The sequence below is a fragment of the Maylandia zebra genome, linkage group LG19, assembly GCF_041146795.1.
Source record: "Maylandia zebra isolate NMK-2024a linkage group LG19, Mzebra_GT3a, whole genome shotgun sequence".
Taxonomy (NCBI): Eukaryota; Metazoa; Chordata; class Actinopteri; order Cichliformes; family Cichlidae; genus Maylandia; species Maylandia zebra.
In genome coordinates this window covers 2,018,575-2,032,759 of record NC_135185.1, presented here as the reverse complement: position 1 = coordinate 2,032,759, position 14,185 = coordinate 2,018,575, and the positions used below count along the sequence as shown (strand labels likewise).

Genomic DNA, 14,185 nt, shown 5'->3' with positions numbered 1-14,185 from the left:
CTCCTAAAGTATAAGTTGTTTACACTGAGGCAGGTAGGACATAAACCATAAAACCACAGTCTCTACATTAGATGAGTGAACTTTTAACTTTGACATTAAGATGTCCATGCTGGCTCAGTTATCTTTAGGTTGAGTATACCAGAAGCAGGCCCTGTGCGAAAGACCAGCCATAAACATAAACATAAACTCTCTCCACATGGAAGAATTATATTGAATGCACTGTTTGGAGTTGGAACTGTTGGCGTGGGAGAAAGGAGTAGGGTGGGGGCAATGTCCCGTCGAGAGGCAATCAATGCTTACATCCTGTGAACTCTGCATGTAACACGGGAAAGCACTCACAACAAACAAGCAGCCAGAAAACGCACAGCCATATAGAACCAAAGAGAGAGGAGAGTTCTGGGATGTGGACTGGAGTTTTGGATGGGCACAAAAGAACCTCTAGATAGCTCAATGGGGTAGCCGTACAGACCCATTTGGTTCCCAGGATAAACATAAACACAATGAAGTGCATCAAGAGGCCAAGAGGGAAGCCATACCAGTGACATGTAAGTGCTTCTGAAATGGTTGATGCGTTGAAACGAAAAGATCTGTTATGTCATCCTCTCCAATGAGGCCCTGAATGACTCGCGTAAGCTAGTTTTCTCAAACGACCAAATTAGTCTTCCCATATGGAAAATAAAGAAAGAAACTTTAGTAAATGTTTATGTTTAATATATGTATTGTGTGTGTTGTAAGACCTATATTCTTTATACTGTGATTTACCTTAAAATGTCACCTATTTGATTTTCTCAGGCTACATAATTATAAGAACAGGGATGATATAACATAAATTAAAAAACCTATTATTGGATTGAATGGGAAACATTTTTTCACTCATTGTATGTACTTAAAGTTTTGCATTTTGTTGTGGTTATTGTAAAGCAACAGAACATTTTTCCAACTGAATTTATGACTTTGTAAATAATAACACAAGAGCATTTAGTTTGCGTATCTACAGACACTAACATCCAGTGTATAGTATGCATTTCTATTGCCAGTCCCTTTTTTTCTCAGGCCTTGAAGCAAACCAGGTATGGTTTAAAGAATAAAATCATTGGCTCAAAGTCATCTTGCTTTCAAACAGCCCTAGACTCTTGTGTGAATTTCTATGAGGATAATGATAATGTTAGTGGAAATGGACTGCATTTATATAGAACTTTTCAAGTCTTACCAACCATTTAAAGTGCAACATGCAACATTAAACAATATATTCATACACACACATATATATATAACCATATATTCAACTTTTGTCTACCTTTCATCCATGCTCAATTTAGAATCCCATTTGACCTAACATACATATCTTTGGATTGTGGTAGGAAGCTGGAACACCCAGAAGAAAACTGCGCAAGCTAGTCATGGGTCTCCTCACATTCCTTATTTTTTTTATGCTTATTTACGTTAACTATAAAGCTGCTGTGTTATAAAACAGCAAAGTCCCACTGTATCTTCTCTTAGCTCTTCACCCCACATTTGATGCAGTTTTGTTACCGTTTCTTTTTAGTTTATTGCTGAATTTGTACACAAACAGGTCAAAATTATATCAGCTGGGTTCATAGGCTGGAATCTTGGTTGTGCGTTGTCCTGCATATAAGGGCATTGATGTGCATGCTCTGCAGGGCAAAATCTGTGCAGAAAAGTGTGCAGGCCATTGTTTGTTTGCAACCATTCTGTCTTCTTGTGTTTTTTGTATTTTTGGCGCTATTTTAATGATTATCAGAAAATACAGTAATCACATTGGTATCTATAGAATTGTCATAAATAGTAGAATCTGTTGATACAATGAACAATATTTAAAAGTTAACTGTGCATGGTTCTAGCCAACATGCACAGCGGCATGGTGATTAGCACTGTTTCCTCACAGCATGAAGGTCCTGAGTTCAATTCTGCCATCAGGCCTGCGTCTTTCTGTGTGGAGTTTGCATCGGGTACTCCAACTTCCTCCCACAGTCCAAAGACATGTAGTTAGTGTGGATAGATTTACTGTAAACTTGGATTTGTGGTAGAGAATGGATGGATCTTAAAATGTATTGTGTTTTGTGTGATAATGGGTTGTGTTTGCATGCTGTATCTCCACAGTTTGAGTATGTGACAGTGACATGGTGAGAAGCTGACCATGGGTGACTGGAACCTGCTGGGCAGCATCCTAGAAGAGGTCCATATACATTCCACCATTGTGGGAAAGATCTGGCTTACTATACTCTTCATCTTTCGCATGCTTATTCTGGGAGCAGCTGCTGAGGATGTATGGGATGATGAGCAGTCAGAGTTTGTCTGCAATACTGACCAACCAGGCTGTAAGGCAGTCTGCTACGATCGTGCTTTCCCCATTTCCCTAATTCGCTTCTGGGTCTTGCAAGTGATTTTTGTGTCTGCGCCTTCACTCGTCTACATGGGCCATGCTCTTTACTGCATTCGTTCATTGGAGAAGGAACGTCACCGACGACGGGCCCAGCTAAAGGAGGAGCTTGATGAGGCTGAGTTGGCGTTGGATGAACAAAAGCGGGTGGAAAGAGAGCTGAGGAGATTGGAAGAGCAGAGGAAGGTGAAGAAGGCACCTCTGAGAGGCTCTCTATTGAGAACATACATCATCCATATCCTTACACGCTCCGTGGTGGAGATCTGCTTCATCCTGGGCCAGTATATACTATATGGTGTCCAGCTGGAGCCTCTCTATAAGTGTGAGAGACTGCCTTGCCCCAACAGCGTAGACTGTTACATCTCTAGGCCCACAGAGAAGACGATATTTATGGCCTTCATGATTGCCATCGCTGGTGTCTCACTTTTCCTAAACATTCTAGAAATATCCCACTTAGGTATCAGGAAAATCAAACAGGTGTTGTATGCAGAGAGGTACACAGAAGATGACAGTTTGATTTACAAGTCCAAGAGGAAGTCATCCCTACCACATCTCTGTGTAACAAGCAATGTATCACCTCACGATGGGCCTTTAACTCAAACCTTCAAAGTGATTCCAGGGGCGGACCTGAAACCGAGTCATTACAACAGTGGGCTCAAAGCCAATCAGGACGCACCAAGACACAACAGCTTGGCTCATGTGGGGCACAGTCAAACCATCTATATCTATCCCCAAGCAAGGAATCCACCCACGTCTGCCCTGAGCTGTGCAATCCAAGCTCCCCAAACTAGTGAGGGTTCAGAGGTCCCCACAAACCTGGACCTCAGTCAAGCCTGGATCCCTGTCATGTCCACTGCAGATGGGACTCAAACAAGCCACAAGGACATTCATGAGGAAGACCATCCTCACCCCAGCCATTTGGAAGCTCTGCTGGCCAGTAGCAACGTCAGGCCCAGAGCTATTCCAAATCTTAATGAAAATGAAAGAAGGGAGTCAGTGGGGAGCGAGTTCCTGATCCCCAACACTCGGAAGACTAGCTTTATGATCAGGCCGCCATCTGAGAGCTTGTCGTCCATGACTGGCTCCACAAGTCCCTCCTTACATACATCAGAAGAGTCAGATGAACTGGGGTCCTTGCAGGGAGACATGCCGATGATGCCACCAGCCGGAGGCCGAAGAATGTCAATGGCAAGTAAACAGCAGTCTCATGTGCCTAAATAACAGAACACAATTGTCCAGAAAGTTGACCTCAGCTATTCAAAGTCTAAATTAGACTGTACAGTACTATAATTATATACACACAGAACTGTATGTGTAATTGTAGATACTCTACTTGTGAATCTAGCTAAGGCCCAGTACTATCGATTCAGTATTCTGTGGAAATAATGATTAGAATTCCAAATTCCCCTAAATTATTAGAGATAAAGGCATTAAATGGCTTCTCATTTGTTTGACCTCTTGTCAGAAATTTAAGGACAAATCAGAGTTACAGAGTTGGCAAATAATTATTTCACTATAATTTTAATTGAAAAGCTCAAAATGTCAGTCCTAATGAAATATTCAAAATTGGAACATATTGTATTTTTATTTTATAAGACAAATTTCATGCATGGTTTGCCAATGTTTAATTGTTCTGAAATTAAGAGTAATTAGAATAGATTAGAAATTAAGCATATATGTTAAGCACACATGCTTTAACAGATTTTTAAATAACACTGCATTAACCTTAAGATCCCATGTCTAACTAAACTGGTTGGTCCAAAGCTGCATAGTAGCCCTGACACAAATAAAATAAGTTTTATAATAAAAATAATATAATAAGTCATTCATCTTTTTGCTTTTTCTGAATGTGATGAAAATGTGCCAATACATTAAATGTCAGAGTTGTCTTTTTGTCTTTTCCAGAGTATGTTTCTGGATATCTCCTCAATCATGAAGAAGTGAAGAGATAAGGCTAATGTCATGGCTGTAAGAGCTGTTGTCCACAACCCAGCTAGGTCACAAACAAGGGAGAAACTGTATCAATGATCCAGCCATCAACATTGATCCACTCGAGTCACATGTGGCCCAAACCACTCAGCCATGATGAGGCAGCAGACTCAGTGCCAAAGCACCTTACAATGTCTACATGTTCACATTAATAGAAAAGGATTTTTTGAAAATGGACATCTTTCAGTGTGTTGGCCAAATTTTTGATAATTTTTAAGCAAAAAACAAAAAGAATTATTAATCATTGCGCTTAAGAGGATCTGTTTGTTTCTGTAACATGGACTTTATAAGCTTAAATACCTTTTCTAAGTCAAAGACTTCATTAGAATGTGTGTGTGAGTGTGTTCTGGTTGCTCCTACCTTGGTGCGGACCAAAATCTGAAAGTTACTGTACTGGTGGGAACCAACAGCCCTCATGGAGACCAAAATCCAGGTCCCCACGGGGTTGAAGGCATTTTTTACACTCAAAATGTGGTTTTAGTGTCAGGGTTACAGTTGGGTTATGATTAGGTTTAGGGTAAGAGTTAGGTTTAGGCATTCATCTTTGATGGTTGGGGTAAGGGTAAGTGAAAACATTATGTCAATGGGATGTCCCCACGAGAATAGCAACCGCAGACGTGTGTGTGTGTAGTGCAGTGCAGTGATTTCATGTGGAGTTATACTTTATATTGTATTAAAATGAAATATTTATTAGCAAAACAAAACAAACAACCCCACAAAAAGCTTTTTTCAACAACTATTTAAACAAAATACACACAAACACACACACACCACTATGGAATTTCCATGCTTTTTATTTTATTTTTCAACAACGATTGCCCAGGCAAAATGTATGTTTTTCTCATATCAAATAACCAAGGCATGGCATTGCACAATAGTTACAAAAAAAACCTAAACACTGGTCATTTGAATATTCAAAGATAAAAAAGAAATGAAAAATACTAAATCTGTTTCTAACAGTCATGTTGCAGATAAAATGAAAATGTAAAATGTACAAATACTATAAAAAGTTACAAACAATGCCACAGAAGCTGTCTACTTGTCTGTCCTATGGTCTTTACTCATGAAGAGGTATGCTGAAGCATGCAGGTAGATACATGTTAAAAGTGTGTTCAACTGTTTATTTTTGTTAGCTTTGTTTTCTTAAAACAACAAGTTCACAATCCAAGATTCATTCATTCTGTAAACTGGCTGGATAAAATAGGTAACGCTATTAGTCTGCTATCAGATATCAGATCACTGCAAACTGGAGGCATCTGAAACTTTAATGAATGTCAGAAAACTCTTCCCATATACCCAGTGCTGTGTGCCAAATAAACACTGTCTTCAATTTCCTGGTAATGCTGACAAATTTATCTTTCAAAATATAACATTACATAAAATAATTTAAAGCGGCATTTCATTTTATTGTTTCAAGTACAATGATATCATTTTACCATAGTAACTAGGGGTGCAACGATATTCGTATCGATATTGAACCGTTCGATACAGTGCTTTCGGTTCGGTACGCATATGTATCGAACAATACAACATTTGTAATTTATTTTATCAACTTTCCTTCTAACGATGCTGTCTGTGTTGAGCGCTCAGTGAATCTGCGTTCAACTACTCCGCCTAGGCTGCACTGTCGAGCGCAGATCCACTGAGCGCTCAACACAGACAGCATCGTCAGAAGGAAGAGCGCAGGGCACCTCCCCCACCCCTCATTCAGATCTGGCGTTTGGAATTATTTTGGTTTTCATGTGACGTATGACCCTGAAGGTAAGCGAGTCATGGACTAAAGTAAAACAGTATGTTGGATGTGCCATGCAATGCTCAATTACATGGGTGGGAACTAGTGTGTTAGCGCAGTTAGCTCGTTAACGTGTTGGCCGTCTAGCCCCATGCACGGGGCGATCGGCGGTAGCTCGTTAACGGAGATTTGCCGTGTTGTGGCGTTAAGGTCATTTCAACGAGATTAACCTGAAAGCACTAGTGGGAACACAACGAATATGACTGCACATTTACTCCGACATCATCCTAGTGCAAAGACAAAAACAACAAGCATGCTACTAACTTTAGCCGAGTCATTTAGACAGCTGTTAGCACATGATTCTCCTTATGCTGCTGATAATATAGCCCAGAAGAAGCGGATAGTATAGCTTTTATTTTGGAAAGAGACATTTCTCTGTAATAAACTCTCTTTTCCAAAGATGAGTGATTCCTCAATCAGATACAGGGCTCGCAAAATCGCTAGCCCGACGTCCGGGGGCTAGCGATTTTTTTCAGACGGGCTACTCTGCCCGTCGGCCTATCGTAGGAAGGAAAAATATATGTCAATGCTTTTGCATTCTTTCAGAAATGTAGCTGGGTAATTATGTCATTGGCATCGGTGAGCCACTGTCAATATGTGACATATTGAAATCGCGTTTGAATTTGCGCTTGTTTTTTTGCTTTCACTTTGCAATCGTGCGAACTGTGTATAGAGAGCGACAGCACTGATCTGTGACTGATGATAATTTGTGCACCAATTCCTCTGACATCGTCTTATTAATCGTTAGCTTACTACGCAAACATGACAAGTGAAATCTCCCGCAGCTTAAACATGTGAGAGGTTGATCGCGCAGAGAATCGCTGAGCTTATGTGAGTCCGTGTGTAAAAGTAGCAGTATATATATTTTAGTTCTGCTGAGCCAAATAAGACAGGTCAGGGTGAAGAAGTGACAGCCAAAGAAAAGCTTACCACAAAACGGAGAAGTTATGACAAATCAGACTATAAGGCAAAAAGAAAGTGCAGCTTTATGGTTTCATGGACAAAAGAATTTCTGTGGCTGCAATATGACGAGCTAAATAACCAGGGCTGCACATAAGTGGTCCGCAGGTGCGCATTCGCTGTCAAAATAAAAAACACGCACAAGGGTTAGGGTTAAATTTAAAAACTGTACTTTTGAATTAAAATATATATTTATAATTTTAATAAATGACAAATTAAAAAGGCATGAACATTTTTTTTGTATCGAAAAAATATCGAACCATGACACCAAAGTATCGAACCGAACCGAACCGTGAATTTTGTGTATCGTTGCACCCCTAATAGTAACATATGCTGCCCCGATAGTCTCTGGCTTAAATTTACATTTGAAATGGAATTACATGCACTACATGACTGAAAATATTTATCAAAAAGACTACTAGACATTCTACAAATGTTGTACCCTGACATTTGGATTTCTAAAATTCAGACCACCAAATGATACCTTTTACTTCACTGAAGTGAAACCTTCAATTAAACCAAAATCTTGTTAAATTTACAGCCAAAACAAGGCACAGAATCACTGCATGAAGTTTCTTCATGACTGCACAAAGCGCATGTGGTGAACAGGAGTAAAAAAATATGGCAACATAATTCTATGATATGACGTTTTCCAGTCTTACAGCAGTTTTATATCACTCCTTTATTAAAATTAGGGATTAAATATTCCAAAATGTACAACAAAATTTAATGTTGACTCAAAGGCAAGTGTAGGTGATATTATGATTGCACACACTACATTCCCAAAAAATATCAAAACCCCAAATATTTATCACATATCTTTGCAATTAGTGTTTTTTCCCCTCACAAGACATTTTCTTTTAGAAACCAGACATAAAATAGGTGGGTGTAACTGGATTAAGCATTTTATATTGACCTCTTTAAAATTTGAAGGTGTTTTGTAACAGGGAAAGTGAATATTCTGTGAGAAACAGTGTTGTAAGCTCATCAACAAATATGGATCAGATTAATTAGATCAAGTGTACATCTCCTTTATCCAGGAGGACATTTGAGAAAGCATTGGGCATATGAAAAAACCAACACACACAAAGGAAAAGAAGTTATAGCACATAATCTTATGGATAAATACAAATAAAAACAATGATAGATGTATGATACTGTGAGATAACCCAACACATTTTCAAAACAAAGTGTTTTTAATTTTCAAAACATCTATTTATTTCAAGTAATTTTTCCATTTCAGCACTTTTATACAAACCATGCATGTTCTGTGATTATTCCACATTTTCATAACAATGTTTCCCAGTTTAATGATGTTTCTTAATTACATAAGTTTTTAATATATTGATTGCTGGCTCTCAATATTTTCAGAGGGGAGGAAATGGAAGGTTCATCAATAATGAAACAAAATGCCTGAAATAAACTTGTGGAAATTCTACTACTAGACCCCGGTGATGACAAAATTTGATTGCCTTGTTTTGTGACACTTACAGTGTAGTTTTTTATAAGAGCAGTGGAATTTCCAGTGAATAAAATATTACTTTGATGGTTAAGCCTATACCCTCTAGCAGCACCAGTTAGAATCCTACTCTTATCACAAAGTCTTGAAACTTTTAACCAATCTAAATAAAACATCATCATTTCTATTAAAATGAACTATCTGTGTTAATTTTATCACTACAGTTAAAAGACCATTTACTATACTACATTGTAACTGACTCACACCTCTTTATGTTAAAATATTACAACTTAAAAGTACAAGTGACTTGCAAATAAAGAACAGTGTGTGTGGCAATAGTGAGTGAGGGACCTGCTCATGTAATTGCCTGTCATTCTCATGTGTTAAAGCGGGCATGTCAAGCTCACATCCTATCCATTAAGAGTACTTTTTGAATTTAAATATCCTATCATCTTTGCCACACTAATAGCTTCACATTTACATAATCACACAGGGAAGTTTTGACTCTTTAGTTCCTGGGTTGATATCTGAGAATAAAGATGAGTGTCATATTAGACTTTCCTGTGCTAAAAGTGGCACAACCCACATTAAAATGCCATGGGCATGCTTCATCATAATGTTCACTGTGTAGCAGCAACAACACAGACACCAGCAGCACTCACCCCTGCCACGTGCCTCACCATTGACATTTCAACAGATGAATCTGGCATCCCTTTAAATCAATATGTGCCAGTGTGCTTGAAACTTTGAACCACCATGCAGTATTACAGATACTGATGCGTATGTAGAAATTCACTATTTGCTTGGAGTTTCAGCACATTGAAATCATTTGTTAATTTGAAACTGAACATGCTGCACTGAATACTTTTCAGCACAGTTGTCTTATGAACAATGCAAGATGAGTGCAATTTAATACATAATTACTACAAACACTAAAATATTACTAATACAATAAATACATGGGTCAAAAGGAAAGAAATAACAGAATATGATTTCCTTACACTTCTCCTTCTGAGCATGGAAAGTTATAAATTCTATTATCCAGTTCCACAAATAGATTCTATGTACTGGTCTTTTAAACTGTCGGTTACAGATCGTACCAGTATAACTGAATTTTAAACCCATTATAATGGTTAATGTATCCCAATGATCCAAGACATTATGACCTCTCTCAGACAAAGCCAATGATTATTCGATTATTTTATAATTTCACATGTCAACAACTGGGATTTACTAAAGTTTAAAATCCAGCAAAAACAGTGACTTCTCATTGTTAGCATGTTGCAATTGAGAGAAATGCCTAGCCTAATTTAAAGCCTAATTTTCTGGGGCTAATCAAACACAGTGGTAATAGTGATAACATGGTCAGCAAACCATTTGGGAGGAGCTTCTTTGGAATCACCAATCTTTCCTGGCCAAATTCCCAAAGAGAAGAATCCAGATAAACAAACAACAAAAACATCTCTGTAGAAATGATCCATATAAGATGATAATTTTTTAACAGTGTCTATGGCAATATTGAAGTGAGGGACTAGTTCAATCAAGCACAGTAATAACATGGTCAGCAAACCATTTGGTAGGAGTTTCCTACCAATCTGGATATAAAAGGAAATTCTGCATAAAGCTTGTCAGCAGATGGAAGCATTAGGTGTCTCCTGGTAGACAGCTACACTCACGTTGGACTTTGGTGTGACTGTGTGAAACAACCATGACCAACACCAGCTGACGGCGTGTTACCTCAAATCATCACAAACTTTCGAAACTTCTCATTGGACACCTTGGATTCTGTTGCTCTCCACTCTTCCTCTGGAACTTGATTTTCAAATGAATTACAAAATTTGCCTTCATCTGAAAATATGACTTTGGACCACTGAGAAACAGACCAGCTCCTTTGCTTTTTACCTTAGCTCTGGTAAGATGCTTCTGACATTGTCTTTAATTAGATGGTGAATTTATAAAAGGAGCAACATCTGTGCATGGTGCTTTTGATGCACCAGTACCAGCCTCAGTACACTCTCTGTGAAGCTCTCCCAAGTTTCCAAGTGGATATATGCTATTTATACTATTTTACTCAAGCTCAACATTATTTTTTATGACTTCTGATTTTCAAATGTTTTGAATGTAATGAATACAGAATATATGGAAGTTGATGTTTTTTATAGGAAAAAACTTTTCGCAATATTCAAATATTCTTATATGCAGTAGTAACTGTTTTGAGTTATATGCTTTAAAATCAAAGGCAGTAATTTCTTTGTAAGCTTTGTTAAAGAAGGGCCAGCAATTAATACTTCATTTTAGTTTTTGTCAGGATCAAGTGAAACAGGTCTCTCTAGAAACCCCAAACCCAGTTTGACCACCAGTTTTGACAAGGATGTGCCAAGCTTAATTTTACAGTTTTTGCATTCTGATTTTTATACTAAACTCATATTAGAAAGACCAAGTGAGAAAACATTTTAAAAATCTTCAGGAGAAATATAAAGTAACCCCTATGGAAACCATCTATTGGAAACCACTTAGTTGGCTTCATACTTAATTTTAGTGCTAAAGTCACAAAGCATGTAACCAATGCCACATCTTCCCCCTCAGATGTACTGGACAGTGCTTTGACTCTGTAATGTATCTCTGCCTCTTTAGTAGAATCATTTAAAAAAAACACAGAAGAAGAAGATTAAAAAAAATACACAAAAAAGTGAAGATCAAGTCTGACATAAGAAACGCTAAATGCGTATGACAGCTCATTTATTTGTTTTTCTCCCAATGTGAAATTTTATAAATACAGAACTTTGGTAACATTTTACTTTAAAGTCCTGCATCACTTAACAGTTACTGCATCAATTTATAGAGTCAAGCCTAAACTGTTTTATATAATCAGATTCACTTCAATAGTTTAAGAGATACGTATGTTTTTCTTTTTCAGGCCAATTAGCCAATTGTTGATTACAACATTTAGATGGAATATTTGTATCATTAATTTCATTATCTGTCTAAGGTGCCATGGTCTGCAAGAGAGTGTGGATACCCATGCAAAAATATCCAGGAAAGTCAGCATGGCCTAGCTGAGCTCTCACTAAAATTAAAAACATTCAGACTTGTCCAATTATAGCTCCATTGTTTAACCCAAACACCAAAAAGATCTCTAAAAATGGCTTTAGTGGTTTTAGTGTGGATTTATGTCATCTTGGTCATGCCCCAGCCATAAGTAAAGGTGGGATTCCTTAAAATATAGATATTAGAATATTTTTTTAACAAATTCCAATTCATGGTAAAATAACTGGAGGAGCATCAACACACTGAAGTAAAATGGGTGCATATTCAAAACAGCTTAAAGCTACTTTATATAAATAACATTAATAGAAATAATAATACTAAACTAAACTTTTCCACATTTTAGTGGTTCAAACTGAAAACTGACTTACAATATATCCAAACATTTACCACAAATCATTTTGCACATAAGTAACTGTCAAGATTAGACAGGACTGCAAAGTAAAGTTCAGGTTTATGTTAACAAGCATATTACTGTACATTCTGTAGAATTCCTGAGTTTAGCCTCCCATGATGCATGAGAGAAGAAGAGAATCCAATGGAACACAGAAAGAGAGAAAGCTGCCAGTGCTTTTATTTTATACCAGTCCAAAAAATACCTGCTGAACAATATTGAAAGACAATACTGGTATCATTCATTTAAAAAAACAGAAAAGAAACAAATGCTTTAAATATCAAAGTATGCACCGATCGTGTCATTTAGCCCCAAACTCTAAGCACAGTCTTGTCTGTTGTGTTCTTCTGTTGTGCATTTCACAGTCATCTCCTGACAGAAATCCACTGTTACAGTGGGGCTACATACTTCGTCAGTAGATTCAAGCACTAGTGAAAGCTCAGGATCCTCCTGCCTTAAAGGCAACATCTCCTCTGCGGGCTGCCTATCCTCTAACCCCTCCTGATTGGCATTCAAATTAGATGTACAAGCAACCTCACTTTGTTGGGTCACAGGTGACGTGGGTTGGACAGACCCGTCCTCAGTTGAAGGTGATGAGGGGTTGGATGTGAGATCAATGCTGGCAAAGTCGGGTGATGGCTGGCTGCCCTGCACCTCCCTACACACTTGCTGGGAGAGGAAAGAGAGGTTCTGCAACAGCTCGGACATACAAACCTTCAGCCTGTTTCGCTCGCTAAGCAGCTTCTCCTTCTCACGTACCTGGGTTCATAAGACAAAGCATCATCAGGTTATCATGACATTGCTGTTCCCTCATTGCTGATCACTTCATCAGGTTAACTGCAGCCCACTTCCTATCTGGCCCCACACCGATCATTACAGTTATAAGCCTGTGAAGAATCTTTTAACTCAATCTCATGTCTACACGAGCAGCCTCTTTGCTTTTCAATAAAAGTTGCAACGTCAAGTTTAGACCTAGTAAAATTTATATATCATATATTGTTACATTACAGACAAGTGCTTACAAGATTGATATTAGTGAGTTTCTTAATAGGCGTAATAGCACTGGAGCTGGGAATCAATGTAACAACTGTCAATATATTCCAACAGATATTTACGTACAGCAGGAAAAACCCCTGCAAAAGTGGACTGACAATGATCCACTATTGCTTAACATGAGAAAAATCAAGGAGGGTTTCCCTTCTGGCAGTCTTTAGTAGTGACGCCATTTAATTTTCTTTTTTTTTTCAAATTAAGATTCCACTAAGGTGGAAGCCTTCCACCCCTTGGCTTTGCATTAAAATTCTGAGAGGAATTGGTGACAAAGGGGAGCCCTGGAAAAGTCCAACTTCCATTGCAAACAAGTCTGCCTACTTGCCAGCAAAGCAGGAAGTCACTGCAGGTGTATGGTGTGTAACAGCAAGCTGGATATCGCATACTCCCACAGAGTTCCACAGAATTCCCACAGAATCCACAAACCAAAGGTGGACTTGTTGGGCAAACTCGCATGCACCCTGAAACAAGAGCTAGTTCAAAGTTCCATGACCAGGGTCAACACCACATAGTGTAGTGAAATATTAATAATGATGATAATCTCCTTTTCAGTATTTTGGAGTAGACTTTTCCAGTGAAGCTGAGTAGCATGATCACCCCATAAGTGGAGCACACCCTCCATGAATCGCTAGTCCACACAGGAAAGTACAAATGGAGAGGGTGAGTGGAGGCACTCACACAGATTCTGTCACTACAGCATCTGTGTTAGGTCTGTTATTCCAAAAAGCCAAATATAATAAATGTGAGGTTAGTACCAGCATTTGTGGATTTAAATTATAGTTCAAGCTTATGGATCACTAAGGGTTTACAAAATGCATGTAAAAAGAAAAATACATTGCACCGGAATTCCTAAAACAAAAAGAAAAGAGGCAAAAAAATATAAAAAATACAAAAATAAATAATTTATTACTCTATATAACATATAACATACTCCGATGGACCTCAAGAGCAACTTAGTTAGTATCTTGCCCATATTTGGCATGCAGACTGGAGCAGCCAGGGATTGAACAACCAACCTTTCAATTAGTAGATGACCTGTGGTACCTCCTGAGCTACACCCACACCCATATTGTTTTCTTTCACCATATTTACAAA

The 14,185-nt window shown here is 38.1% G+C and overlaps 2 protein-coding genes across 2 annotated transcripts in view; one reads left to right on the top strand and one right to left on the bottom strand.

Annotated features, from left to right (window-relative positions):
• The first annotated feature begins 345 nt into the window (after positions 1–345).
• On the top strand, positions 346–5,179 carry gja10a (gap junction protein alpha 10 a). Its single transcript, XM_076877239.1, has 3 exons — positions 346–545; positions 2,122–3,589; positions 4,307–5,179. The coding sequence occupies exons 2-3, from the start codon at positions 2,159–2,161 to the stop codon at positions 4,343–4,345; spliced, it is 1,470 nt and encodes a 489-aa protein (XP_076733354.1). The 5' UTR covers positions 346–545; positions 2,122–2,158; the 3' UTR covers positions 4,346–5,179.
• Positions 5,172–14,185, bottom strand: part of bach2a (BTB and CNC homology 1, basic leucine zipper transcription factor 2a) — a 66,139-nt gene continuing 57,125 nt past the window's right edge. Inside the window, exon 5 of the mRNA XM_076877238.1 lies at positions 5,172–12,799. Within this exon, the coding sequence (XP_076733353.1) occupies positions 12,359–12,799 (441 nt within the window). The 3' untranslated portion in view covers positions 5,172–12,358. The remainder of the gene's footprint in view (positions 12,800–14,185) is intronic.

Excerpts from the sequence above, each read along its gene's own strand:
- gja10a (XM_076877239.1), top strand. The coding sequence starts at position 2,159 with ATGGGTGACTGGAACCTGCTGGGCAGCATCCTAGAAGAGGTCCATATA. Across the intron at positions 3,590-4,306 it reads GAGGCCGAAGAATGTCAATG|AGTATGTTTCTGGATATCTC; the intron begins GCAAGTAAACAG and ends TGTCTTTTCCAG.